General features: G+C 56.6%; 1 protein-coding gene across 2 annotated transcripts; it reads right to left on the bottom strand.

The window, feature by feature from the left end:
• Positions 1-2,033: 2,033 nt before the first annotated feature.
• Positions 2,034-26,814, bottom strand: CARNS1 (carnosine synthase 1). 2 transcript variants are annotated; one of them, XM_067531981.1, is made up of 10 exons: positions 26,744-26,814; positions 19,613-19,631; positions 18,483-18,735; positions 18,171-18,260; positions 13,342-13,829; positions 12,874-13,072; positions 12,093-12,178; positions 11,075-11,306; positions 9,747-10,018; positions 2,034-7,131 (listed from the first exon to the last, which is right to left on the bottom strand). In XM_067531981.1, exons 2-10 carry the CDS (start codon positions 19,613-19,615, stop codon positions 5,896-5,898), a joined length of 2,859 nt encoding a protein of 952 aa, XP_067388082.1. In that variant the 5' UTR covers positions 19,616-19,631; positions 26,744-26,814; the 3' UTR covers positions 2,034-5,895. The 2 variants fall into 2 exon arrangements, with proteins under 2 accessions (XP_067388082.1, XP_067388083.1); XM_067531982.1 differs by having other exon boundaries at positions 18,483-18,752; positions 26,744-26,811.
• Between the last annotated feature and the right edge of the window lie 407 nt (positions 26,815-27,221).

The following is a 27,221-nucleotide window of genomic DNA, read 5'->3' as shown; positions in this document are numbered from 1 at the left end:
CACTGCCTGGGGCTGCATCTGGTCCAGATCCAGGAAGGGAATTTGAGATCCAAAAGCTTGGGGCAGAGTCACAACCAGGTGGGGCTTCAGAACAGGTTCTAGGTGGGGCTCATCTAACTCTCAGTGGCATCCCTGATGCCAGGAGACAGGGCAGGCTGCCAGGACACCAACCTCACTCTCACCCTCACCCAGAGTGGCCGCTACACCCCAGAGAGGTGGGCTACCAAGCTAGATAGGCTCCGCAGTCCAAGCCAGTACACTGAAGAGGAGATACTAGGTCAGATCCGATGGGGTGGGGGGAGGTACTGTGCTAGAAGGGCCCCTTGGCCTGGTCCGACATGACAGGGAGGGGAGAACACTAGGCTAGCTGGGCCCATGGGTCTAGTCCATGTCAGAGCCTCCTTTCTCTACCCCTCCTCTGGTCCCACCCCTGTGCTTTCTCCCAGGGCAGTTTCATGCCACTTGGGTGCCCAAGGCTGCAGGAACAGTTATCATGGGGTGGGTGATCCTCAACCAATTCCCCTGCCCTGACCTTCCAGCCAGTTCCAATGGGCAGAGGTCAGGGCTGAAACGTCACTGATCCAGGGAGCTGGCTGAGATGGATACTTGGGGTTGGGAGCACCAAGGGGACTGCAGAGAGAGCTTGGAAGGGGAAAGAAGGGGAGAATAAGGGTGTCAACTTTTGCACTGCTCCATGTGACATTTTATGCAAATAATCCCATGCTCATTTGCATAGCTGCACCTAATTTGCATCCACCAGCCAACTTCAGATCTTGGGGAATTGCTGGGGTGGCCTAAGTGCTGGGGATGGGCCTCAAGTCTCTGACCCTCACCAAGGGAGGGGTTCCCCCATCCCTTTAGATGAGGTTGGCCCAGCATCTGAGAAGGGGAGGGGCCATGTGGCCATAACAAGATCCAGGAGCTGGACGGGGATGTTAGATTGATTCAGCCTGGAAATAAGCCATGCTCTCCTCGCCCTGAGGGGGAGCACACATGGGGCGAGCTTCCAGGGGAAGCTGGGGGACCTGCCCCACTTTTTAGGAGATTAGCAATCTGTCTGGAGGATATGCTATAAATCATCTCGTAAGAGATCTAGGACCTGTGGCAGGGAGGAGAGGGGGGTGGGCTCAGGATAGATGGCCCCATCTGGCCTGAGAGGCTGTGAGTCTATGTGTCATACCCTTCCTTCGTGGGCCATGGGAAGACCAGAATTACCAACCTGCTCATAATATTCATGGTGCTGTGTTATGACACTGACTCTGGTCCAGCCTCAGCCTTCAGGGTTATGCTTAGAGACTGCTCCAGCAGATGCTACCAGGTGGCACCATTACACACACTTCAGTGTGCGAGCAAGTTTTGACTCTTGGGAAGACATAGTGGATGGGTGGTTGTTTTGGGTTCTGTGATGTTCTGGTAGCCAGAGATCCTGGGAGTGAGGGAGCTGGCTGAGCAGCGGGAAAATGTGTTGTCTGCCTTGGGCTGATTAGGGCCAATTCTGAAGACAGAATTGATCCCTGGGAACCAGGCACTGGAGTTGGGCTGAGCAATGTGGAAGGAGGGATTGCCCTGTGTGCTGTTTGACCACCTCTGTTCCGGGACTTATGTATGTAAATAAAGTGAGTTACCTTAGACTTCAGCCAGACTCCACATCACTGATGTCTCTTCTGCTGGGAAGACGATTTGCAAAATCCCAGCGGTCAGCTGCCACCTGGCAGAAGGGCTGTGCTGGTGCCAGGACCGGGTCGCTGATGTCAGAATGGGCAGTGATACCATGAAAAATGCTGTAGTCCTTTAGAAAAGGATTTGTGTGCTGCTCCCCACAGCACAGCGCCCCCTACTCCCCCCCCCCCCCCCCAGTGCCACTATGGGGCATTGGGGTCAGCACAGACTGATGGGGACAGCGTCCCCGCCTGAGCCTCCACCCTGCTCCCTGAAGCACAGCGCCCCCTAGGGCCATGCTGGTTCAGCAGCAGAAAAGAAACTGAGATGGGATGGGGAGGGATTAATCCACCACGACAAGTCAGGTATCAGTCTCCCCTGCTGCCTCTCACCACATGGAGTTAGGGAGGCTCTGTGTCCCACAGCTCCAAAGCCTTGGCCCGGTCTCGGTGACAGGCCCGTTACACCTGCTCTGAGCTGAGCTGGGCTCTGGCTGTGCAGCCTCCTCTGCCCATGCTTGCCCCTTAGGACCACTGCGCTGCAGGGGTGGGGGGTGCCCTCAAGGAGGCAGGCGCTCCCCACAGTTGGGAAGGGGGGTGGCTTGGCAGCTCCTTGCTCCTGTCGCCACTCAGCTGGTACGTGGGGGGGGGAAGTGCTCTTAAAGCACAGGCTCCCACACTGCTGGGCAGGACTAGAAGCAGCTGGGTAGGAGCTGTCCCTCCAGGTGACATGGTCTCTGTAGCCTGTCCTTAACACTCACTACGGCTGGAGGCAGGTGCAGGGGGTCCAGGCTGGGACAGGCAGCAATGATTCAAGGAGGGCTTTGGTCAGATTGGGATTCCCCCACCCCGTCCTGCATACCCACACCTCCGCTTCCATCCTGTTTGTAGGGGCTGCCAAGCTGAAACTGGTATTGCAGATCCCATAGCCAGAGAGCTGCCCCTGGGAAGTGAAGGGCATCCCAGGGGAACCCTGGCTATGCCTGAGTATGGAGCTGGAGCTGACATGACTTGGGGTCTCTGCCAGTGGCTGGTGAAGACCAACGGGGTTTGGGCAATGCCACCTGCTGGCCTGAGCAGGCCTCCTGGCCAGGAAGCACACAGGTGTGAGGCTCGGGTACCACCCAAGCACTGGGCAGAAGGGCATCAGAGCTGGCAGCAGCTCCCCGGGCAGGAACTAGTACCAGGGCCTCTGCTTGGCAGGGTGTCGAGAGAAGAGCCCAGTTCTCCACTATGGGGCTTTGCACTGTCCTCCAACCCAGCCCCCATCAGAGCCAGGATATTGGGCTGGATAAGCCCACGGGTCTGATCTGGCACAGTAATTCCTTCACTCCGAGCTGGGTCAGAACCCCAGCGCTTTAGGCAGCTGAGTCTGAATCCCAAGGCCCTGGCTCAGGCCCCTCTGGGGAACAGCAGGGTGGGGGGCGAGGGGCTGGACGGGCCGATGCTCCCCTAGCCCTAAATGCTGTTTGTGCCTGAAGTGCCAGGGTCTTGGCCTCCCACAGGGGAACTGGGCAAGCCTGGGGGCAGGGAAGGAGCCTGTGATCCCAAGGTACAAGGTGTCCATTGTCCCAAATGGAACTGGGGCACCCCCAGGCTGCCCCACCGTTCTGGAGGGGGCTCTGAGAGGCGTGCTGAGCTGGGAGGAGATGCCCAGGCTCTATGAGGACACTGTGCAACCCTAGAAGCTGCTGGAAAAGGCAGGGCCACAGAGAAGTCTAGGGAGGTGACCTCAGCATGGGGGGGGGGGGGAAGACTGGGGGGAGCTCTCTTGGCAGTGCTGCACTGGTGGCTGGCTATCGTCGTCGTCTTCTCTGCCACTGCTCCTCCAGTTGACCCCCCAGGAGGGACAGACTCTGGAATGGAGGCAGCTGGGGCTCAGGCAGCCCCAGGGGACCGGTGCTGTGGCTCCTGCGGCACAGGGGGAGTTGCTGGAGATGGCCCCTGCAGACAGGAGGGGCACAGGTCGGTAGCTGGCAATGCCTCCTCATTTCTCTGCAGGTCACTGGCTCCCTCTGCCTCCTGCTCTTCCTTGGCGGCTGGATCTTCTTCCTGCCCTGCTGCGGCTCACGGTGCCAATAATGCCTCGGGGACCTGCATGTTTGCACATGGCGTTTTATTGAGGCGGGACTACTTTGTCCATCTGCTGCCGGTTACAGAGGCGGCAGAAGGACACATAGGTGGGGAGTGTCACGAGGGACTCCAGCCCATGCTGACAGGGACAGGCTTGCTAATGCCGCTGTCTTTGGGTCCCCTGGCATGGGACGCCATGGATACAGGCAGCATGGCAACATCACTTCCCGTCCCCCACCCACCTCCCTCTGCCCTGGTTCAGGGCCTCTGCCCTGTTAAGACATCATAGGTTTCCAGATGCTCCTCCCCTCGCTGATGATGTCATCATCCCCACCAGTGACCTCACAATCTCTTGCTGTGAAAGCAATGGCACCAGTCAGAGAGGAAGCAGCAAGAACCCATGAGCTCTTAAAGAGGCAGAGAACCCGACCCAGCTTCCAATCTAGACCTGACTCTTGCTTCCTTCTACTTTGCTAGTTTGTTATTGTAGGGACACGGGGGCTGTGCACGCTGATTTGTTATTATGGAAGGGTCTCTCTGGCTGCCATGCACTGGTTTGTTACTGGAGGGTCACTTGGGGACACTAGGGCTATGCACACTGGTATGTTATTGTAGGGTCTCTCAGGGCACTGCACGCTGGTTTGTTTATTATAGGGTCATTTAGGAATGCTAGCAGTTGTGCTTTCTGGTTTGACATTATTGTAGGGTCTCCTAGGGCATTGCACACACTGGTTTGTTATTGTAGTCACACTGGGGGTGGGGGGCTGGGCCTGTGCATGCTGATTTGTTGATATTGAAGGGTCTCTCTGACTGCTATGCACTGGTTTGTTACTGTAGGATTATTCAGGGACACTAGGGCTATGTGCACTGATTTGTTATTATTTAGGGTCTCTCAGGGCACTGATTTGCTTAATATAGGGTCATTTAGGGATGCTAAGGGCTATGCACACTGGTTGTTATTGTAGGGTCACTCAGAGGTGCTGGGGCTGTGCCTCAACAACCCTCAAATCTGCTGGGGGTTGTCCTTTGCTTTGTTATTGTAAGGGCTTGGTCCTGCCTGGGGCCAGGCCTGCTGGTTAGTTAGTGTAGGGTTGCTCTGGTGCCCTGTTATTGCTCTTTAGCATGGCCAGGGTCCCTCGTCAGTGCAGGCTGTTCAAGCGCTGGGGCTGCAGCTTCAGTCAGTTTGTAGGTTTCCTGCTGAAGAGTTTGCATAAGGCGTGTGTTATTGCAGGGTCAGTGCTAGGACTTGGCCCACAATTTGTTTGTTATTGTAGGGTTGCCGACGAGAATGGGGATTTGCGTATGGGGGTTTATTATTGTAGGGTTGCTGACGGGAATGGGGATTTGCATTTGGGGGTTTGTTATTGTTGGGTTGCTGACAAGCATGGGGGGGAGTTGCATTCGGTGATTTGCTAAGATAGGATTGCTGAGGAGCAGGAGGGGGAGTAGGGAACATGGGTACAGTGGGTTGTTACTGTAGGGTTGCTGATGAGCATGGGGGAGTTGCATATGGTGGGTTGCTAAGGTAGGATTGCTGATGAGCATGAGGGGGGAGCAGGGAACATGCATATGGTGGTTTGTTATTGTAGGGCCACTTGCAGCCTTAAGTCTCCATTCCTGGAGGCTCCACATCCCCAACCCTTCCCCTCCTCCCCACTGCAGCTGAACAGACTCCACAGCTGAGCTCCTGCCCAGGAAGTCAGCGACCCACAGGGTCTTCCTGGGACTGCACGGCTGGGTTGTTGGAGCCAACTGGGGGAAAAAGGGGTCAGGGAGGTAGCTGCAGGGAGGATGGGATCCCCCCAGGGAGAGGACAGGGCAACTAGGGGAGCCCCCCAGGGAGAGGAGGACAGACCCCACACGGGTGCAATTCTGCGTCAAACACAGTGGCTGGTATGGGCACGGCTCCTACCAGAGGTGACACCAGGAGCTGTTAAGCTCCCTCCTGGGGGGGAAGCGGGCAGCTGTTGGGAAAAAAAAACATTGGGATGCAGAAGAGCCACATAATGCAAGCGCTGGTGCCCCGGCTGGTGGGGACACACAAGGAAGGGGGAACAGGGGATCTGAGCCCAGTTCTGGGCTCCAGCCCAGCAGGCCCTGGGGGGAGTGGACGGAACAGAAAAGAGGCAGTGGGGCAGCCCCCTCCCCGGGGGCTCCCCGGGGGCTATTTGAAGTGGGAGAGGAAGTGGGTGACGGGGTAGTGGGGTGAGTCGATGCCCAGCACCTGGCAGACACCCAGCACCTTGAGGCAGGCCTCGCGGCGGCTGGGGCTGGCACAGGCTACATTGCAGTAGGGCTCCTCGTATTCACGGGCGACCAGCTTGTCCTCCAGCAGGTTGAGGCGGATAACACCGCGCTCGTGCAGAGCCTGCAGCGTCTCCAGGTTGGCTGTGGACTTGAGGGCTTGCAGGTGCTGCGACACCACACACATGACGCCCACCAGGTGGGTGCGGGGCTGGCTGCGGGCGGGCAGCAGCGGGGGCACCCCGCAGGCCACCATGACCGAGGCGAGCATGATATCCACCCCGTAGATCTCCTGGATCCAGTCGCGCAGGTAGAAACCGCCCATGCGGGGGTTGATCTCGATGAGCTTGGGCCCCGCCGCCGTCAGCTTGAGCTCCACATTGAAGACGCCATCGGTCAGGCCACAGGCCAAGCAGCACTGGTAGGCAGCACGCACCAGTTGGGCCTCGCGGTCGGGCGCCAGACAGGTGGGCATGCTGGCTGCCGTCTCGGTGAAGTGGGGCACGCGGGTGGGCCCGTTGTCAGAGACGAAGGCGCCCAGCATGCGCCCGTCATAGATCACGATGTCAACGTCGTGCTCCGTGCCAGCGACGTACTCCATCAGCAGCATGGTGTTGCCCCAGCCCAGCCCGATGCCCGGGTGATCCGTATCCTGCCGCAAATCCCGGGAGATCTTCTCAAAGTGCAGGTGGCACTGCTGCTCATCCTCCACCAGCTTGACCCCCACGGCGCCCGCCCCGTACTCCAGCTTCATGACACCCGGGAAGGAGAGATAGCGGGCGGCCCGCTCCACATCAGCGTGGCTCTCCAGGTGGCAGCAGGGCACGGCGTAGAGCGCCTCCGAGGCCCAGCCAAGCGGGGCTTCCTTGCGCCGGCGCAGCAGGTGCTGATGGGTGCGGCTCTTCTGTTTGGCCACCCGCATGGCGGCCACCGGGCTGCAGCGCAGGCCAAGCTGCTCACACACCAGGGCCGTCAGCACCATGCAGTCGTCCCAGTAGGAGAGGCAGCCGTCCAGGCGCAAGCCCCGCTCCCGCACCAGCCCCACCAGCCACTGGGCGTGCTCCTCGTCCCGCTTGTGCTCCGTGGTGTCGTAGTGGATGAAGGTCTGCACCAGCTGCGAGGCAAAGTGGTTGGGGTCCGACTCCACCAGGTGGATCTGGAGCAGGGGCGGGGGGCACAGAGAGGGTGGGAGGAGAGATGCAAAGAGGGGGGAGAAAGACCAAACAGGGGTCACTAAGGACTGGGACGGGATGGACTCCATGCCCCCCCAGGCGCCGCAAAAATGGGACTGTCCACGAGGACAGATCCACATCCCACAGGGGGGATGCAAATGGGGCGTTCCACTTGTGTCCAGAACCCAGGAGTGGGAGGAGACGGAATGGTCCATGTGCATCCAGACCCCATGAGTGAGGGGCAGGACAAGGAGAAACAGTCCACACATGTCTAAGAAGGGAGGAGATGGGATAATCCATGTGTGCCCCTGAGGGGTGTGGGAAGGAGATGGAATGGTCCACGTGCATCCAGGGAGGGAGCTGGAATACTTCACTCACACCCAGGCCCCATGAGGTGGGGGGAAGAAACAGAATGGTCCATTCACACCCAGGCCCCATGGGATGGGGGGAAGGAAGGATATGGAATGGTCCACTCTGCCCAGGTCCCACAGGGTAGAGGGGAGGAAATGGAATGGTCCACTCCTGTCCAGGCCCCATTCAGTGGGGGTGGAGAAGATGAAATGGTCCACTCGCACCCGAGAGGTGGAGGGGGAAATGGAACGGTCCATTTGTGTCCAGGCCTCATGGGGTGGGGTGAGGAGAAGATGGAATGGTCCACTCACACCCAACCAGTGTGGGGGCATAGGGAATGGTCCACTTGTGTGCCTGCCCCATGGGGTGGGGGAGGAAATGGAATGGTCCACTTGTGCCCCGGCCCCATGGGGTGGGGGGGGAGGAGGTGGTGTGTTCATAGACCTCATGTGGCAAGATGATGTACTCACGCCACCCTCACTCCCATGGGACACTCCTAGGCCCCAAGGCAAGAGGAGATGGGACGTTCCATCCAAGCTAGGGGGCGAGCGGGGATCCCATCCACATGTTCAACGCTTTCCATGAACAAGCCCAGCACCGCTGCCTCCAGTTCTGGGCAGGAGCTTTGGGAAGGGACCGGCACAGGGGGCCAAACCCTACAGAACCAGCCTGGAGCTGCTGCCAATCGGGTTGGGTTGTGTGGCGGGGCAGAGGGAGTACACAGGAGTGCCCACAGCCTAGAAAACTGCTGGGATGCTGAGCTGTGCAGAGGGATTCCCTTCTCGCACCTTTCTGAGAAGAGCCAATTCACTTGGGTTTTGTCTGGGTGTGGGGGGGAGGTGAAGAGGTCCTGAGAGAGCCGTGAGCTGGCCTCATGAGATCTTTAACTCCAGGATCTAATCATGTCAAGGCTAGGATGTGTTAATTCGGGAGCCTAATGATGATGGCGAGGAAAATTTAACTACCCTCGCATGGAGCATCCACTCTGGAGCCCAAAGATAGCAGCACTTAAATATTTTACTGCTGATTATTTTTCCAGGAATGCCCTGCCAGTCCAGGGCTGTGAATAGAATTGCCCCATCTTTTTCCCCCCTCCACTGGGGCTGGAGATAAGCCAGGCCACTTGCACCTGGCTCCCATAATGGGGTGGCACTGGGCTGGGATACAGACCTTTCCATTATACAGATTGCAGCAATGATCACAGACTCTGTATTTGCCTCCGTTCAGTGTCTGAGATGGGGCCCAGTTCTCTCAGCCTGGGGTCAAGCGCTCATCTCCCCTCTCCCACACCCATCATTGCCCCATCCCTAGAACACCTTCCCCAGTTGACATTCAGTTCCACCTCTCCACGCGGCCTCAAAGCCACAGCACAAGAGGGAATGGTGTCAAGGGAGGAGATTGGGGGACAGCGAGAGTTGCAGGCCACCTAAATCGCTGGGATGATTCACAATTGAGAGCTTCCTGGGCAGAGGGGTTGAGACACCAGTTGGCCAGTGACCTGAGGCTGTGGGCCAGGCCGGCAATGGATCTGATGGTGGGTGGACAGTCAGGGGTCAGAGTTAAGGGGATTTTCCAATCCGGATCTGTTATGGGGCTCCCTGGTGTGCCCCTCCTATGCATTACCAGACCCTCAATAAAGATATAGGTCTGAGCTGTAGCCCTAGGGCATAGAGCTGGAGCAGCCACCTGCACAAAGGTAACCATGGTTAATACTTCAGCTTATGTCCCTTCCAGGGACTTGATGCTGCACACATTGGGCATGGGAAGCTCAGAGCCCCAGATATCCTGTCCCCACTCACTCCCCACATTGCCCCCGTGCCAGACCTCCAGCACCCACCCCGACAAGAGGTCACCACGGACGGGACGATAAACCCCGGCTCACCCGGGAGAAGCACTTTTCCCTCCACCCATGCCCTGCCCCATGCTGGGGCAACCCCAAGGCAGAGGCTGGGGTGTGGTTTCTCTCCAGCTGGGATGCAGGAGGGGGCCCCTTTGTGGCTGGGATGCAGGGGGAGGCAGTGTGGAGCACTCCTATGGGATGTGGGGAGATGGGGCTGAGAGGACTCCTCCTGCGCCTGGGATGTGAGAGGGCATCCCACCCTCCTCCATTGGCTCTATCTTCCCCAATGCAGGACATGACATGTTGGGTCAGACTCATTGCCACGGAGAGCCATCTCCCTCAACCCCGCTCCGTGGCAGGGGGAGGGGGCTGCGCTGGGCAGCATGGGGCCCAGTTTCCGCATCTTACTTTTAGCCCGTAGGCCCTGGCAGCCTCCCAGACGAACTTTTTGCTGACTCCTCCGGCCCCGATCACCAGCACATGCTTGCCCTCCATGAGGTGGCACTGTGCACGCCGCAACATCGTCTCCACCAGGGGGCGCGACGACTCGCCTGCTGGCACCCCCACTGCCTGACCCATGGACTCGAAGAGCGCGCAGGTCTCCAGGCACAGCTGAGAATTCATCTCCAGGGCCACCAGCTGCAGCATCTGCTCCAACGAGGTCAGGAGGAAATCCACACCTGCAATGATTACAGCCAAGTCAAGGGAACAGCCAGGCAATATCAGCTAGGCCCGACTGGACAGCATGGCACAAATTCAGAGACTCTCCCAGCCCCTGACCAGAGACCCCCATGGGAATTGCAGGAGGTTCTGGATCAAGCAACTTTATAAATGCCAAGCTCAAAAGGGATCCCTGTGATCATCTAGTCTGACCTTCCAGTACAACACAGGCCACAGAACTTCCCTGAGTTAATTCCTATTTGAACTAGAGAGGATCTTTCAGAAAAACATCCAATCTTGATTTAAAAACTCCCAGTGATGGAAAATCCCCTACAGCCCTGTTTAGGATCCTTTCTAACCTTAAACCTTATGAAAATATACGGGGAGAGAAGACAGGCCAGGGAACCTCTCTTTCCCCCTCTCTCATTATATAGGAACAGGTCGAAGAACCTGAAAGGTGGCAAATTCATAACCGATCCAAGGAAATACTTATTCTCAATTGCCCTGTGGAACTCATTGCTACAGGATCTCACTGAGTCCCAAAGCTTAGCAGGATTTTTGGAGAGAGGCCTGGACCTTTATCCAGCTGAGGATACCACATCCAGAGTTATGTTAAAAGGGAAAATCTAAAGTCTAACTCCTGAAAAAGTATTACAGGATGGGTTATTCCAGAACAACCCACTAGGGGGCTCTTTGTCCAGCTGCTTCATGGTGAGTCTTGGGTACTGTGGGAGGCAGGATGCCAGCCTAAATGGGCCTCTGCTCTGGACATGCCCGGGTGGCTACGGGCCTTTCTGAAGGTCCCAACTGGACAGTGAATCCCTGCCCATGAAGTGCCATCCTCCCTGGCCCTGCCAAGGGCAGCAGAACCCTGAACTTTTAACAGACCACGAGGCCAAAGAACTAGAGCCAAGTGCCTGCCCTGGCCAGTTCCTTCGTGTGGAGCAGCGGAGGGCTCTTTTGGCCTGTGGGGGTGGGAGAAGGTCTCTGAGGTTGTTGGGGACCCCTGCTCTGGATCCTCCATGGCTGGATGAATAACTAAATAGTAAATGGCAATGATTGACACGGCAGCTCACCAATCACATCAGTCTGGGCCTGCCGACCCCCCCGCTGCTCCACTGACAGCCCCGCCTCCATCTCCAGGAAGGCTGTCATGGCGGCCTCAGCCTTGTGTTTGACCTGGGCGTGGATGGCCGCGAGCTGGGCCTCGTCTGTCATCCCCTGCTGCCGCAGGCTGCTCTCAAGACTCTGGGGCACCATGGCCTGGTGCTTCAGGGGCTTATCGGCCCGTCCCACGCTGCACACCACCTGGGGAAGAGGGGGTAGAAAACCCGGTACCATGAAAACCCTGCACCTCCCCCGCCCACCACATGCAGTGGGAGCTGCCCATCATGTCATCCAATGAACAAGCTAGGTGCTAGCCAACCAGATCCTTGGTTTGCCTCACTATTCCAAGAGCCCTGATTGGTTGAGGCTCTTTCCTCCCACTCAGGAAATGGAATGTACCATATGCAAGGGTGGGCAGCGACAGGGGAGCATGAGACAAAGTAAATCCAGGCCAGGGCCAGCAGCACAGGCTGCAGATGGGAGGGCAAAGGTGAGCGCATGACCTTTGACCTCCACCTGGCCTGGGTTGATGGGTCACAAGTGACAACGATGATGAGGTTTTTCCATTAGGAGATTTTTGCCCATCATATTAAATACATTATTTTGGGGACCAAATTAGTCATGAAAGGTTCCACAGAACTTTACCCATCACCCTGAGCCAGCCAGTTGCCCAACTGAGCCGGATCGGAGCCAGGATCCCCTAGAGAGGAAGGCCCCATGCCCCATTCCCTGCCCTCCTCAGCCAGCCAGTCCCCCCACCTTTGGCCTGGATCAGAGCTGGCATCCCCTAGAGGGGAAAGGCCCCGTACCCCATTGGCTAACACATGGGGCTGCTGCTGTGTTGTCTGTGGTCAAGTCATGAGTGATCACCAGCTTCTCACCATATCAGCCATTGCCCTATTCTGAAGGTAAGTGGGGAGCATGGAGCCCAGCCGGCTGCACTGGCAGGGCCGGGTGAGGGGCACATATTCACGGCTGCCCCATTACCTTGCTCAGCAGAGGCTGGTCACCCCGGGATCTGCAGACGACAGTGCAGATCCGGATCGCCAGGTCAGGCCTCGGAGATGTGCTGCCTGGGAGGGGCGAGGTGGGGAGGAAGAGTCAGAGGGGCAGGAAAGGAAAGAGGGGGTGAGGGGAGAGGAAGACAGACAGCGGGAGAAATGGGGGAGAGAGAGAGAAGTGGAGAAGGAAATGGAGGGATAGAGAGAGGAGAGAAAAAGAGATGGGGAGGAGAAAACAAAGGGAAGGCATGGAGGGGAGAGAAGAGAAACAAATGAAGGGTGGAGGAATGGAGAAGAGCAGAGAAGGGGAGCGGAAGAAGATGGAAAGCAGCAGCAAGGGGGGCAGAGAAAGAAATGGCATCGGGATTCATGCAAATCAGCTGCTCAAAGCGATGCCCTCTGTCCTGAGGGATTCTGAGATTCTGGTAAGGCCGCCACCCCGTTGGTCTCAAGAGACATACGGCAGCTATCTCCCACTGCCCCAAGGGATTCCAATATGACAGCAGCCCCCTTCTGCCCCAAGGGCAAGATGGCAGTGGCAGCCACCCCCTGCTACCCCAGGGGATTGTGGGATTCCAGTTATGGCAGACGCTCCTTCCCTCCCCATCTCCCAAGCTAACACCAGCTACATCCTGGTTTCTCCCCCGCCAGATCTTGCCCCATGGTGCCATCTCCAAAGGCTGGGCCAGGCTGGGCTCAGTGCATCGTGGTAGCTGCAGGGGAAGGTGATGAGGCCTGAGCCTCTCTGGCCAGGGGGGGTCCCTTACTTGGGGAGGAGCCGTCGGGGGAGCCAGGCTGGGTGAAGCGGGCAGTGGGGATGAAGGCCTCCAGCAGGGCGCTCTCCTCCTCCTCCAGGCTCTCCAGCAGCACCAGCACGGCCTGCAGCACAGCAGTCGGCTCCGCCTTGGCGTGGAAGGTCACAGCATGGGCCCCACTCCAGCGCCAGCCCGATGGTTTCACCACCACCTGCAGGGGACAGCGCATTGCTCAGCGTGGCTGACCGGATGCAGCCAGTGTGTCTGCAGCGCTAGGGACCGCCTGCCACGGGGGACCCTTCCTATCCCTGTCCCTATCCAGAAGGATCCCCTCTCTCCCCTCCCCATAGATCTTCCCCTCCCACAGGGTCCCCTCCCTCAGCTGAAGGACCCCCCATAGACCTCCCCCTTCTGGCTGTGCTCCCCTCCCCCCACTCACCTGGCTGCTGGGCCCTGCCCCCACCCCCCGGGCAGGCTCACCTGGCTGTAGGGCTCCATGGCACGGCCCTGCAGGAAGGCATCGATCTCCTCCTGGATGAGGGTCTCCTGGCCCTCCTTGCCGCTGAGCTCCACCATGCGAACAGAGCGCTCGGCGGTGACCTCCCGCAGCGGATGCAGCCGCTTGAAGGTGAAGGCCAGCGTGGGTGGCACCCCCACTTGGGCTCGCTGGTCCAGCAGCTGGCGTGTCAGCAGCTTGTCCTCCAGCAGGCGGGCCAGCTCCCCCGAGCCTCCCGTGGGGCAATCCAGGTCGCGGGCCAGCTCCCCCGCCGACTGCCCGTGCTCCTTGCACGGCCCGAAGCAGCCCATGAAGTAGGCGACGCGGCGCGGGGGTGAGAACTCGTCCAGGCATGTGCGCCCGCCCAGCTCGAAGGAGACGGCCTTGGAGACCAGCAGGGACGACTCACCGGGGTGCTGCTCCGAGGGCACCTTGGCCAGCCAGCTGGGCGACAGGCACAGCAGCATGTTACCTGGGCAGAGAGGGGAGACGGAGAAGGGGGAAGGGACGGGGGCAGAGGGCAGAGAGGAGGACAGTCTGTTAGCATTACTTCATCAGCTACTTACACAGCAATCAACTGGCCTTCCTCTGCTGGGATATCCTCTCCACCCCCCACATCTGGCAAGTTAGGAAGGGTCCGGCCTGATTTGTACCTGGGGGCTCCGTAAGGGGCGCTCTCCCCATGCACTCACTGCTGCCCCCAATACCCCAATGCAGCGCTAGGGGGTGCTGTGCTGCAGGGAGTGTGTGGGGGGGGGGGGGGGAAGGCACACTCCCCTCGCACTCAGTACTAACCCCCACTGGTGGGGGGGTGCCATCTTAAACAGGAGACACAAACCAAGATCTTTTCAACCCCTCGTGGCCCTCCGATATGGCACACAGGAGTTGAGCTCCCTTCATTGCACCTAGAGCTGTAGTCACATCTAGGCTTCCTCACTGGCTCTTGTCCTGCTCTGGGCTGGCTCATCTGTTGCCACACCCCAGAGGTGGCTGCACTTCAGGACCAAGAAAGGGGCCTCCTGGACAGCCGGGTTTCCCCCACCTCCCCACAAAGGACCTTGGAGCTCTCCTTATCGATAACTAATGGGGCTGAGCTGCTAATTGCATTTCCCCGCAGAGCTCCCAGCTGGGGCACGGCTTCCTTACTGCCTCCTTACTGCCAACCGCCAAGGGTAAGCGGCTTTAACAAAGGCAGGAGTCATCCCCGGGCCAAAGGGAAACCTGAGCCGCTCGGCTCCGGTTCCTAGCACCCAGGCGAGAGAGACCGGGTGGGCGAGCGCCAGGAATGTGGAACAACTGCTGGCAGCCCTTCACTGGGGTCCAGGGTGGAGTCCTTCAGCCCAGAGACCTTGCTAGGACAAGGTTATGGCTGAGAGGAGAGGCCGGGACAGCCCCAAGAGCAGCGCCAGAGCCAGGGCAGGGGCACCACAACAATCCTCAGCCGGCACAGAGAGATGGGGTGGCCAGGCCGAGGTTATGCTTGCTCCTGCTCCCCCATCCCCCTCACACATGCCAGCTCCTCCCCCACACACAGCTCCTCCCCCCCCCCCACACACACCAGTCTCTCCCCCACCCACCCACCCACTCTCCATACACCAAGCCCCCCCCTTCCCTCTATCTATCCTACACACACACCGGTCCCTCCCTTTTCCTTAACCACCCATTCACATACCAGCTCCTCTTCCTCTCTCTTCCCCCCCACACTGTGTCTTCCCTCCCCCCCTCCTCTCCTTCCCCTTATCTACCTCCCACAGCACCTGTTCCCCCCTATCCTCCCCCCCCCCACACACACAGGGACTCCTCCCCATCTACCCTTATCCACCAACCACTTGTTTTTCCCTGTTATCAGGAACAGCTAAAACCATTTGGGCTGAAATTTCCCTCCAGCAATCAGTCTGCAGCAGCCCCCCAGCACGGGGAAGTTCAGCCCAAATGGTTAACATCGGGCAAAGTCAGAAGCCACTAAAAATAGGGTCTTAGAATGGAAAGTGTCAGGCAAACTTTATAGGCAAGCGCCACCTGCGGCAGGGCTCTTGGCTGGGTCTCCCGGAGAGCTGCCGATCTGACAGCTGGGAAGAAGACTTGATCCAGCCGTGTTGCTGTCTGCAGCCCTCCCCCCCCCTCCCTCAAGGCTAGGAACCCTCCTTACCAGACAGATCACTGGGGTGTCAGTAGATTTTGACACTACACCGGGCACCTATGCTGAGGTCACCCCTTTGCAGCCCTTCAGCCTGGCCCTGTCTGATTGCCCTGTGTGTCTGGGGCGAGGAGCCAGGGATGTTTGGAAAGATCTGCCCCGGTCATTCCCTGCCCCCTCCACCAGGAGATGCAGGGAAAGGCAAGAGACTGAGTTAATGGGGTGTGGAGGGAGTATCGGGGAGTGAAGTATGGGGGGGGGTTAAATGAGCTGACCTGAGCAGCCAGTGAGACTATTTTCTCAGGCAGATGAACATGTCTCTCTGAGTTCGGTGGTCACTGACTGACACGCACCCCCTGGAATAGGTTCTTGCTGACTCAGCAGTGCCATTTGGACAGAGAGATCCTGACATTCAGCACTCCTCCTGCAGACCTGATAAGCTGTGTAGGCTCTCTGGGCCTGCGGAGTCTATAAACTGGGGTCAGGATTCCTCCCTTGAGGGGATAAACTCCACAGAGGCAGGCAGAGCTCTGAGGACACTTGCACCGTTTGCAAATTGCATGTAAGGGACAGAGCATCTAACAAAGCCAAGAAGTTCCTCAGCAGCAAACTTTCTGCCTGATTTATTTGCCTACCTCTCCTGTGTATATTTCCCTAGAACTCCTCCCTTCACAAACACTGCATCCCTGACCTTTTTCTAAACTGATTTTTGCATCCTAATCTACCCACGTGTGCATGTACACCCACATACTGCTTTATATGCCCAATTGAAAAGGGTCATATATTTTGCCTTTGGCATTTATCCTAAGTGCACTACCCCAGACACGTTGGTGTTTATTTACTGCTGCGTCCTAACAGCATGTGTAACGCTTAAGAGTAGAACGGGACAAAATGTTTCGACTGCAAATTTTTTCAGCCAGAAACACAGTTTAGGTTGACATTTTGCAGATGTGTTAAATTCACCTAATTGTTTTGGTCAAAAATCCCTCCCCCCCCCCTCGCACAAAACTCCAAAACAATCAAAATGGTTTGATTTTTTTTTTTTATTCAAAATTACTTTTCGCTTTGAAGTGTACTTTTATTTTATTTAAAATGTTACAACTCAAATGAACGTTGCATTCGACCGCAAACCTAATTTTTTTTCTTTTTTAAACATTTTGGTTCATTGAATATTTCAGGTTGATCTGAAATGATTTGTTTTCCAGACCAGCTAATGAATGGAAAAAATTGTTATTCACACAGCTCTAATGAGGAGCCTTTGTTTCCTTTCGTAAACCAAATAAGGAAATTCCTAGATTAAAAAATGTTGTTAACTGAGAATTTGGATAGTAAATAGATCCAATTAATTTAAATGGTTTTGTTAGAACATCATAGTTCAATTATTTTAAAGTTGGAAAGTCAGGAAATTGGAAGGTTTAAGTAACACATCAAAAAGTCAGTTCATAAAAACCTTAGGGCATGTCTATACTACATACTTAAGTCAACCTATGTTAGGTCGACTTACAGCCACCCCAGTAATTACTGCAGTGGTTCATATCCACACTGCCCTACTTCTGTCGGTGGTACGAGTCCTCACCAGGAGCACTTCCACGAATTTAAGAGGGACAGCGTGGGGAGCTGAAAGCCCCCCTGCCCCTCTCGGCTCCCTGCTCCCACCTTCTGTCATTCTTGTCAATTTCACAGCTCAGTCCTGGAGCTGTGAAATTGACAAGAATGCCAAGGTGGGTGGGGGGCTCCAGCGAGAGCCTGGCTGTCCACTGCGTCCTTCCAGAAGATCCTGGCTCCCAGTGGCCTGGCTTTCTTGTCAAATTCACAGCTCCAGCACCCAACTGTGAAATGGACCAGAACGACAGTCAGCAGCGGATGTAAATAACCAGACACACAAGCCCCACGCCTCTTGTGGAGGTGCTGTTATTATGCCAGTGTACTAGGTCATTTACGTCAGCAGGACCAAAGCTGTAGTGTGTACACTGAATCAACCTACGCTGCCTTACGTCAGGCAAACTCTGCAGTGAAGACCAAACCGTAGTCACTGTTTGACTGTCCCCAAACCTCGACTCTGCTCCCAATGAAGATCGGGGCTGGCAGGCAGGCATGAGGGGCAGAGTTAGGATCAGGGGATGGCGGTCAGGATGTGATGCTGGAACTTGAGCTGAACTCTGACATTTTCAAGTACAGAAAAGGTTGGTACAAGGAGGAGGGTGAAAACTTCTTCTCTTTAGCCTCTGAAGATAGGACAAGAAGCAATGGGCTAAAATTGCAGCAAGGGGAATTAGGAAAAGCTTCCTAACTGTCAGGGTAGTTAAGCACTGGAACAAATTGCCTACGGTGGTTATGGAATCTCCATCATTGGAGGTTTTTAAGAACAGGTCAGACAACACGTGTCAGGGATGATCTAACTATTACACAGCTCTGCCTAGGGTGCAGGGGACCAGACTCGACGACCTATTCAGGTTCCTTCCAGTCCTACCCTTCTACGAGTCTATGATTTTGGGTTTCTGAGAGAACACTGTCATGTTCTATGTTTTATTATAGTCCCCTGCGTTGTTCCCGGGGTCGTCAGCCCAGGTACTCAGAGCAAATGGGGCACTCAATTCCCACCCAGGCCTTGATCTGGGGGGAAGGGGGAAACTCACAGCACACGGGCAGGGCAGGGCTGCAGGATGTGGGACTCACCTGGGCACTGGGAGCTGCCCTCCAGCAGCACAGACAGGTACGAGGTCGGGGATCCCAAGATGCAGATGGCTATATCTGCCGAGCTGCAGCCTAAGAGACAGAGGGGAGCAATTAACCACTTACCTGGTGCTAAGGGGTGCCATGCAGCTACCCTCCATACTTCAGCTGTCCCACACCTCCCAACCCAGCACTGGGGGATGCTGTGCTCCCAGATCCCCCTGGGTTGGTGCCGCAAGAGGGGGGGTCTCTGCAGGGCAGCTCTGTGGCCCCAGCATGCACTATGGCAGCACCTCTGAGGTGGCTAGCACGCACCTGTTCTGGGCTCCTTGGTGCGGTCGACTGTCTCCGGCAGGCCCTCCTGCTGCAGGGTGCATTGCAGCAGGTCATAATAGTAGGTGGTCCAGGCATGCGCCTGGGTGTCCTCCGGAGAGAACTTGCAGTCCAGAGACACGTCCTGGCGCCAGGATGGACACGGGGGGCTGAGTGATGGCAGGGGCCCCTGCTCAGCCCAGTCCAGTTCCTTCAGAATCAGGGGCTGATCCACGTTGATCTGATCCAGCGATAGCTGCAACCGAGATGGGGCTGGGAGTGCAAATCCTGATGCTAGCGCCCCGGAGCATGGATCCCGCTTGGGGGTGGGGGCAGGGCTGAGAGTGCGAATCCTGGCGCTAGTGCCCCGGGGCGCAGATCCTGGGGGGAGGGGAGGAGGGGCGACATAGGGGTAAAACCCCACATGGGGGGTGAGGCAGGTGCCAGCTGTCCAGGGACAGCAGAGGCCAGGGTGGGGGCTGGTCTCCAAACAAAGCATCTCTTCTCCTCCCCAAAGGGGGGAGGTCACGTGGGGCCGGAGCTAAGCAGCTTGAGGAACAAGGCTGTAAATAGATCAGTCTGCCTGGCTCAGTGTGCTGGGGGGGTAGCAGCAGAAGTAGGGAGAAGGGGGAGAGATTTCTGCCTCCTGCTGGGACACACTTCTCCCCTCCTTCTCCACCACAGTGCATGGGCTAGTGCTCTGGCATGGCACAGCACAGCTGGGGCTCCAGTGCTGAGAGCTTCTCTGCAGCAGCGCCCAGCCAGGGCCCTGGTGCTGCAAGCTTCCCCACAGCAGTGCCCTGGCCGCACTATTGCTAGAAGACTACCAGGCTGTTATGGTGATTTGCAGTAGTCTCCCCATGTCTGAGGGAATCAGACACCTCTTTCCCTTTCATTAGCACCAGTACAGCAGGGTCTGCCCCTCACCTCCCTTCCACACCAGCTGAACCCTTCTCCTTCCCCCTCCCCCCCCCCGCCTCAGTTCACTGCCTCCCTGCATCAAAATCCCTCTGCTAAGCTCCTGGGGCCCAGGACACTGGCTCCCACGCAGAACTAGAGGGCCCAGAAGTGGTTGGTGGTGAGATGGGGCAATGCAAGGGCCTTGACGGGAAAGAGGAACAGGACAAACTCACCATTCTGCCAGTAAAGAGGCTGCAACGGGAAGGGGGGAAAAAGAAAGGCATCAGTTGCAGATTTCTGTGGGCAATGGAGTGCAGCCTGTCACCTCATCGCCCACTCTCAGGGGGGCCATCTGCACGCACTGCTCACCCCTCCTCCAGCGTTCACCGGGTAGCCTAATCTATTGATTATTTGTTAATTATATTGAATACTGGGATTTCTCAGGTAATCACTTTGAGCATTGACAGGTTTTTGTTCCCAGATCAGGCCCAATATTATTAAAATTTACCATATAGTTGGGACCACCCATGTGCACACGTGCAACACTTACACTAGAATTCTGCTCTATTTTTAAACAGTTTATTAACACATTGAGCACAATCACAAACACTAACTCAGGGAGATAGATAGAGAGATTGCAGAACGGACACCTGCACATCCATATAATCACATCAGTCCTAGCAGGCCGACCTGACATGTTAGCCATTATCTTCCTCCTCATCACCTGTGGCCATCATTCTGGCCCCTTCCAAGGGCTACATCTCTTTCCCTCCCTGCCCACAGGCTGGGATGCAACTTTGTTAACATGTTATGCTGATGCTGTAGGCCCAAAGCTTGAGTCTATGTGAAATACCCTTATTCTTTTGGTACGTGACAAACCACCACACCAGTTTCTGTGAGGCTTTGCATTTTGGAAATGTAGGGTGGGATCTGTTCACCACTGATGATAAGTTTGTCTGAAATCACCATCTGCTTGTCTGAACTAACATCTGGTCATTGATTATCCTGTTTGTAAAGTTACCAAAGAACATCCTGTGAGACTGTTGCTATTGCTGAAGAACACGTGTTTTAAGATCACTGTTTAAAGTAATGTCAGCAAATGTTCTGAAACAGAAAGATTCAGTGTTAAATGATGGTGTTTTGTAACAGTAGTGAATGTTTTAGATAAAAAGAAATGTTATTGTCTCTGAAGCACACTTGCGTCCTCCGGCTACAAGTTTTAAGTAAATATTAAGAGATTAGTGTGTGACTAGATGAATGAGTGATGTGTGTATGTGGGATCAGGGAGTGATGGAGAAAGGTGCCAGCCTCGGCTGTTTAAGGGAGTGAAGATAACAGATCCTGCTGTTTATTTTATAAAGTATAACAATGCCACTACATTTAATACATAGTCCGTAGTGGCTTTTCCCCCCCTTTTCCTTATTTGTAGTTCTTCATTCTACTAACGTTAAGAAGTCCTTTTTTTTAAAATATAGATTAGTATATGGATACATGTAACTACCACTTCAGCTCATGATTATATTAGTCTTACCACTTTCCAACAATCTAACTGCTACCCTGAAACACGCTATGCTTAGTTCCTAAAATATAAAGGGAACCGTTAATCTGCGCCAAGGGTTACCATCTACTTAACTACACTGAACGCTAATTTATGCTTCACCTACTGTTTTACAGAATGCAGGCCTGTCGGGTTTTTGCATTTCAGCTGTCTAGAATAAAAAGTAAGGTGGTGAATGTAGTAAAGGCAAGCCTATGGGCTGCCACTGCAACTCACACCCACAGAGCTGGGACAGTTCCAGTGTCAGGCCCCTGTGCCCCACTGCTGAATATCAGGGCTGGGATAGCAGAGGCCACGGCTTGCCTTGGAGGGCCACTGGCAGAGCTCTGAGCTTGGTGGCACTCAGGTGCTTTGGCTGAGCTGCCCCTGCTGTCAGGGTCAGTGATGGAGGCGGGGTTTGGCCAGGGAGCCCCTGTCCTGTCTGGGCCCATGTCCCAGGTGGGCTCTGGGTCGTGCCCTAGCTGCTCGCTGGGCAGTTCCTCATAGCCACTGAGCTGTGACATTCCCAGCTTTGCGGGCAGAGTCGGATTAAGCTAATCCCCCAAACCCCTAGTGCTGGCTCAGCAGGGGCTGCAGGGCCCCTCTCCCTGCCCCACTGGCTCAGAGCTTCCTGCCCCTGGAAGGCTGCTGAGGAACCAGAGCCCCCCCAAACCCCAGGATCCCGAGGCTGGTGTCCCACCCAGCTGGCAAGGCAGGATCTTCCCTCCCTTCCTGAGCTGGGAATAGAACCCAGGAGTCCTGAGCCCTCCCCAGCAAAGCAATTCCAGGGCAAGCTTCTCCCCCTCCTGCCCCTGCTGGTGAGGGTCGGATGAGCTCTGCTGTGCAGCTCCTGAGCCTACTGACCGGTCTTTGTGGGGGCTCTTCTCTGCCTGTCCCTCCTGTTTCTGCCCTTCACCACCAGGCACCACCCCAAGGGCCTTTGGGCTGGAGCCGGCACACTGTGGGGGTGCTATGCTCTGCTGCAGAGAGCAGGGCAGTGGGCTCACTAAGAGTGGCTCTCATCTGGCAGGCAGTGCCAGCCCCCCAACCTCCCAGTGCAGCACTGGGGGGCGCCGTGCCATGAGCTGCTGCCTTTTAGACCTATACTGCAGCCCTGTCCCCTTGGAGTCAAAGATCCCCTTTGGACATGAGTTGAAGCATCCTGGAGCTATTCCATTCTGCCTCCTTGTTTCCCCCACAGAATCAGTCCCCGATGGTCTCACCCCATTGCTGCCCCAACAGTGTCAGCAGTGTGCCCTGGTTACCCCGAAAGCCAACAGCACATTGGGCTGCATTAGTAGGAGCATTGCCAGCAGATGGAGGGAAGTGATTATTCCCCTCTATTTGGCACCGGTGAGGCCGCATTTGGAGTATTGTGTCCAGTTTTGGGCCCCCCACTACAAAAAAAAAATGTGGACAAATTGGAGAGAGTCCAGCAGAGGGCAACAAAAATGATGGGGGGGCTGGAGCACAAGATTTATGAGAAGAAATTGAGGGAACTAGGCTTGTTTAGTCTGCAGAAGAGAAGTGTGTAGGGAGGGTAGGGGGGGATTTGATAGCAGTCTTTAACTACCTGAAAGTGGGTTCCAGGGAGGATGGAGCTAGGCTGTTCTCAGTGGTGGCAGATGACAGAACAAGGAGCAATGGTCTCAAGTTGCAGTGGGGGAGGTCTAGGTTGGATATTAGGAAAAAACTTCCCCTAGGAGGGTGGTGAAGCACTGGAATGGGTTACCTAGGGAGGTGGTGGAATCTTCATCCTTAGAGCTTTTTAAGGTACGGCTTGACAAAGCCCTGGCTAGGATGGTTTAGCTGGGGTTGATCATGCTTTGATTCTTTGAAACTTCTATGATTGCCTCTCCTGCATAGGTGTGCGGTGTCACTTTGGGGTGTTAATCAGCCCTTGGCCCCACCCCAGAGACAGCTGCAGCTCAGCACAGGGTGAGGAATTCCCTAAATACACAGCGGCCAGGCTCCACCCCAGAGATGGCTGCACCACAGCACCCCGTGAAAGATCCCTGTCATGCTCAATCGCACCCCTCACAGGTAAAGGGCTGACGACATGGCCTGACCTTCCCACGGGGACATAAGGTGCCTGAGGTGACCCCTTTTCCCCAATGGGATTAAAAGGGGCATGTGTTTCAGCCCAGGGGAGGTTGGGAATCTCGTTATTGGGGCCCCCTCCCTCCGTCTGTCTTAGTCCCTTGCTCCCGTCCCGAGAAAACAATCACCAGGGAAAAGGATGAAAAATGGATTAAGTGAAATTAAATGAGAGGCAGAAACAGCCCCTCCTCAGCAAGGGGCTAAGGAGACACTGAGGGCAGGACAGGACAGAGAGGGACTGGGAGGATAAGGGCAGACAGCCCCTGCCAGGGTGGCACTAGACAGGAGAGGCTCTGGGGTGGCAGGGGGAGAGAGGCGCTGCTGCTCTCCTCTATGGTGCCTGTGAAGCCAGCCACCGCAGCAAGGAGGACGAGATGCGGACGGACAGGTTCCCGGCTAGATGGACGCTGTGTTCCTAGCAGGGCCTTACGTCCCACATCCCTACTCTGTGGGGCCTGTGAGAGGCTGGGGCTGTGGGGGGGAGCGCACCGGAAGCCAGGACTGCCCTCAGGGCGAGGGAGAACCCCTGAGCTGGAATAGCATGCCCTGGATTCAACCCCCGGCCTCCTGGCTTAACAACAGCCGAGTAAGAGGCAGGGCCTGGAACCTGAAGGATCCCTCCAACACGCAGCATTGGGTTCCCCCTCCAGCCCCGCCACCCTCTAGCTGCACAGGCAGGACGGGCACTGGACAGGGGCTGCCGAGCTTCCGGAGAATCCCCGTCAGAAGACAGATCTCTGTCCCTCAGCCCCAATGTGTGCCTTGCCCTCGGTTGCGATCACTCCTATGCCAAGTGCCATGAGGCCCCTGCCAGCCAAGCAAGAGCGGGTGCCACCCATAAGTGGACCACAAGGGGCCATCAACGTCCCATCCAGGGCGGATTGTACCCTCCCCCGCTGAACAGGGGCCCGATTCAGCGACACTTGGGCAGCCCCTGGCACAGCTTGCCATGCCCACAAAGCCACACGGGGCTCTCCCCAACAGCAGAGTCCTGGGCAGCCTTGATCTCTGTCCAGCCCCATGCGCCAGTGATGGTCTGGTGCAAATCAACGATCAGCCCAGCAGAGTCAATGGAGCCGGATTCCCAGCTGGCGTAAAAGTCAGCATCTCTCCTCTTGAGTCCATGCCCACTTGCAGCAGCTGATGCTCTCACTCCCCATGTTACAAACAAACCAACCCACTCCCATATCACGGATGCCTCCTGGGGAGTGAGTGTGCAGGCCCCTGATCTGTGTTCACCCTGCGCTGGGACAATGACACACGGTGCCATCTCTTTTCCCCTTTGTCTAGAGTCCCTTTCCCTGCCAGCTTCTCCATGCTGCACCATTTGTGGTGCAAGGAAGCAGGAGGGCAGAGATGCCAAATTTCTCTCACCTCAAACGGTGAGAACTGGAGTTTATAGGAAACAAGACACATTAGTCCAGCGGGGAAGGACAGTTTTGTGCTGAAAAGGTTAGGACTTCAATGCCCAGTTCTGTCACTGCCTCCCTGCATGACCTTGGGCAAGCCCCTGAAGGGCTGTCCCTCAGTTTCCCCCTCTGCAACTGGGGGATAACGATCGTGTGTCTGTTTTGATTGTAAGCACTTCAGGACAGGGACTGTCTCCCATTTTGTGTCTGTGCGGTGCCCAGTCAGACGAGGCCCCCCACATTGTCAGTGACTCTACGTCTGTGCAGCACCCGGCGCAACGGGGTCCTGCTCTCAGTCAGAGTACACCAGTGCTACGGTCGTACAAGCAAACACATTGACCTAGAAAAAAAACATTTTGTTTGTTCTGGAAAGACAATGTGCCCGGGGCGGGGTCAAAGTGGTGTCAATACCTTAGTTTAAAGAGCACCCAATTTAGAACGAGAACTGGAGATGTTCCAAGCCAACCTGGGGGTAACTTCTGAGAGCGTCAGTGGGAGCTGGGCAGCTAAAGACAATCAGGCAGGTTGAGAAATCACAACCTTGATTTCAAAACAAGCTCCTTGTCTTAAAAAAAAAATCATCACAAACCCTGATGCCAAGGGCTATGAAGAACTGGCTGGGATTCCCTCGTCCTTTAGGGTTATAAAGATTTCCCAAATTCAGACAGAAGGGATAGTGCTTAAGCATTATATTTTAAGACAGTGTTTCCCAGGGACACGAGCGCACCCTATGGGGGAACACAGAGCCAGGAGCACGGGGGTGGGAGGGGGGGTGTTATGACAGACAGACCTCAATCATTCCCCAGTATCCCAACATTCATTTAAAAAGAGAACTCTCCGGGTGCTGTGGATAAGAAGAAAGACTAAAACGTGACCTGGGGGGGGGGGGGGGTAAGTAACACATCAGCAATTGCCTGAGTCTGCACAGAGCCTGAGACAATAGCTCTAAGCAGTGTGAGCCACTCCCAGGGTAGCCAGTGCAGCTGGGTCTGCAGGCAGCAGCTCTGAGAGGCATGGCCTGGGCCAGTCATATCACGGGTTGCTACATCAGAGGACACTTTCAACGTTGACACTTTTGTGGGAGCTTCCTGGAATGGGGAGGCTGCTGCTTGCAGCATCTGGGTAACATTGTCATTACTCTCCTTGCCTTAAACCAAAGTGCTGAGCGGCTGCAAGGACTTGTTTTCCATCCAGCCCCACTCTGGGCTCCCCCAGCAAATCCCTCATGGGTGCATACCCCGGTCAGTTGGGGTCACCCTTCATTCTGGGGCTGCCCCTTGGGATCGCAGATGCATTTACATCTAATGGCCCAGAAGCAAAGGGAGATGGGGGGAGGGGGGCAACTCAGCGATCCCAGAGCAGCCACATAGGTGTGCAGAGCTGAGAGGTGCCGGGTGTTGCAGCAATCTACTCTTCATGGGTAGAGCTCGGGGAACGGGGGGCGGAAGTGATCTGTCAGCCTGGAGCTCATGGCAGAATCGGGGCAGGACTTGGCCCTAACCTCTGCCCCACTCTGATGTCTCCAGGTTGATTCAATCTCCCCTTCTGCGCAGCTCTAATGCCAAGGAAAGACAAACAACACGCACAGTTTCTCAATGCCAGAGACCCCCCCATGGGCAAGGGCCCGATCCCCCCCGTTGGTGTCGGCCAGCGAGGCACCACTGAAATCCAGGCTGATCAAGGTCAGCCATGCACCTGGCTCATGGGAGAGGCACAAAGACAGCACAGGGAGAACAGCCGCCTCCAAACGGCCTGGCCTGTCAGAATGTCAGTCCCAACCGGGGATCGGCCCAGCGGCTCTGCCCAAGCCGTGCTCCTCGTTCTCCCCAGGGATCAGGGGCCTGGAGACACCCTCTATGGCGCCCAGCAGCTGCGCTCCGGGGATGCTGCGGGAGCGGGACGCGGGCGGGCCCCGGGGATGCTGCGGGACTCGGGGAGGGGGAAGCTGGGGAACCACGTTAGCTACGTTCCCCGCCCGGCTCTGCGGAACTGGCGGCCCGCAAGTCCCCAGGTTCTCTGCTCCCGAAGGCCACGGCCGGACCCTGCCCTGCACCTGCCGCCGGCGGGGCCGGGGCCCCTCGGTGTCCGGGCAGGGCCGGGGCCAGCATCGCCCCGGCGCCTCGATCTCCCGCCACGGGCTGGGAGCGCCCCCGTCCGCTCGCCCGGCCTCCCCCCTCGTGCAACAGGCTGCGCTGGGGGCGGCCCGGTGCCAGGATGTTGCTGGGTCGGAGCCGCAACCTCCCCCAGCCCCAGCCCCGTCCCCGTACCGGGGCCCACAGATGGCGCGGCGCGGCGTGGGGCCAGAAGCTCCCACCTACCCCCGGACAGCAGCGGCTCCCGAGCGGTGGCGTCTGGCTGGTGGCGGGCAGAAAAGAAGCAGCCGAAGCGAGCCGGGAATAGCCAGGCAGTAGGATTAAGGCAGCCGGGCTTTATATGGAAAGGGAGCTGGGGCATGCCCAGTGTGCAGCGCCCGGAGCTGGGGACGGGGCGGGGCCGGTCTGCCGTTGCCAGAGAGCAAGAGCTGCGAGTCCTGGGCAGTGCGGGGCTGGAAGTGTGTGGGAGCCCTAATTGGACGAGTGTGCAAAGGGGGCTAGCGTGTGAGTGTCAGGAAACGAGTGTGCAAAGGGGGCTAGCGTGTGTGTCAGAAAACGAGTGTGCAAAGGGGGCTAGCGTGTGAGTGCCAGGAAACGAGTGTGCAAAGGGGGCTAGCGTGTGTGTCAGGAAACGAGTGTGCAAAGGGGGCTAGCGTGTGAGTGCCAGGAAACGAGTGTGCAAAGGGGGCTAGAGTGTGAGTCC

Source organism: Emydura macquarii, unplaced genomic scaffold (assembly GCF_026122565.2).
Source record: "Emydura macquarii macquarii isolate MOO-44397 ecotype Brisbane River unplaced genomic scaffold, CSIRO-AGI_Emac_v2 contig_3235, whole genome shotgun sequence".
Classification (NCBI taxonomy): Eukaryota; Metazoa; Chordata; order Testudines; family Chelidae; genus Emydura; species Emydura macquarii.
The sequence above is the reverse complement of the archived record's forward strand: the minus strand, read 5'-3'. Positions and strand labels throughout refer to the sequence as shown.

Coding starts and splice junctions, on each gene's coding strand:
- CARNS1 (XM_067531981.1), bottom strand. Junction 13,073..13,341: donor CCATGGAGCCCTACAGCCAG/GTGAGCCTGCCC, acceptor TGTCCCCTGCAG/GTGGTGGTGAAACCATCGGG. Junction 12,179..12,873: donor CCCCGACGGCTCCTCCCCAA/GTAAGGGACCCC, acceptor CGCCCCTCCCAG/GCAGCACATCTCCGAGGCCT.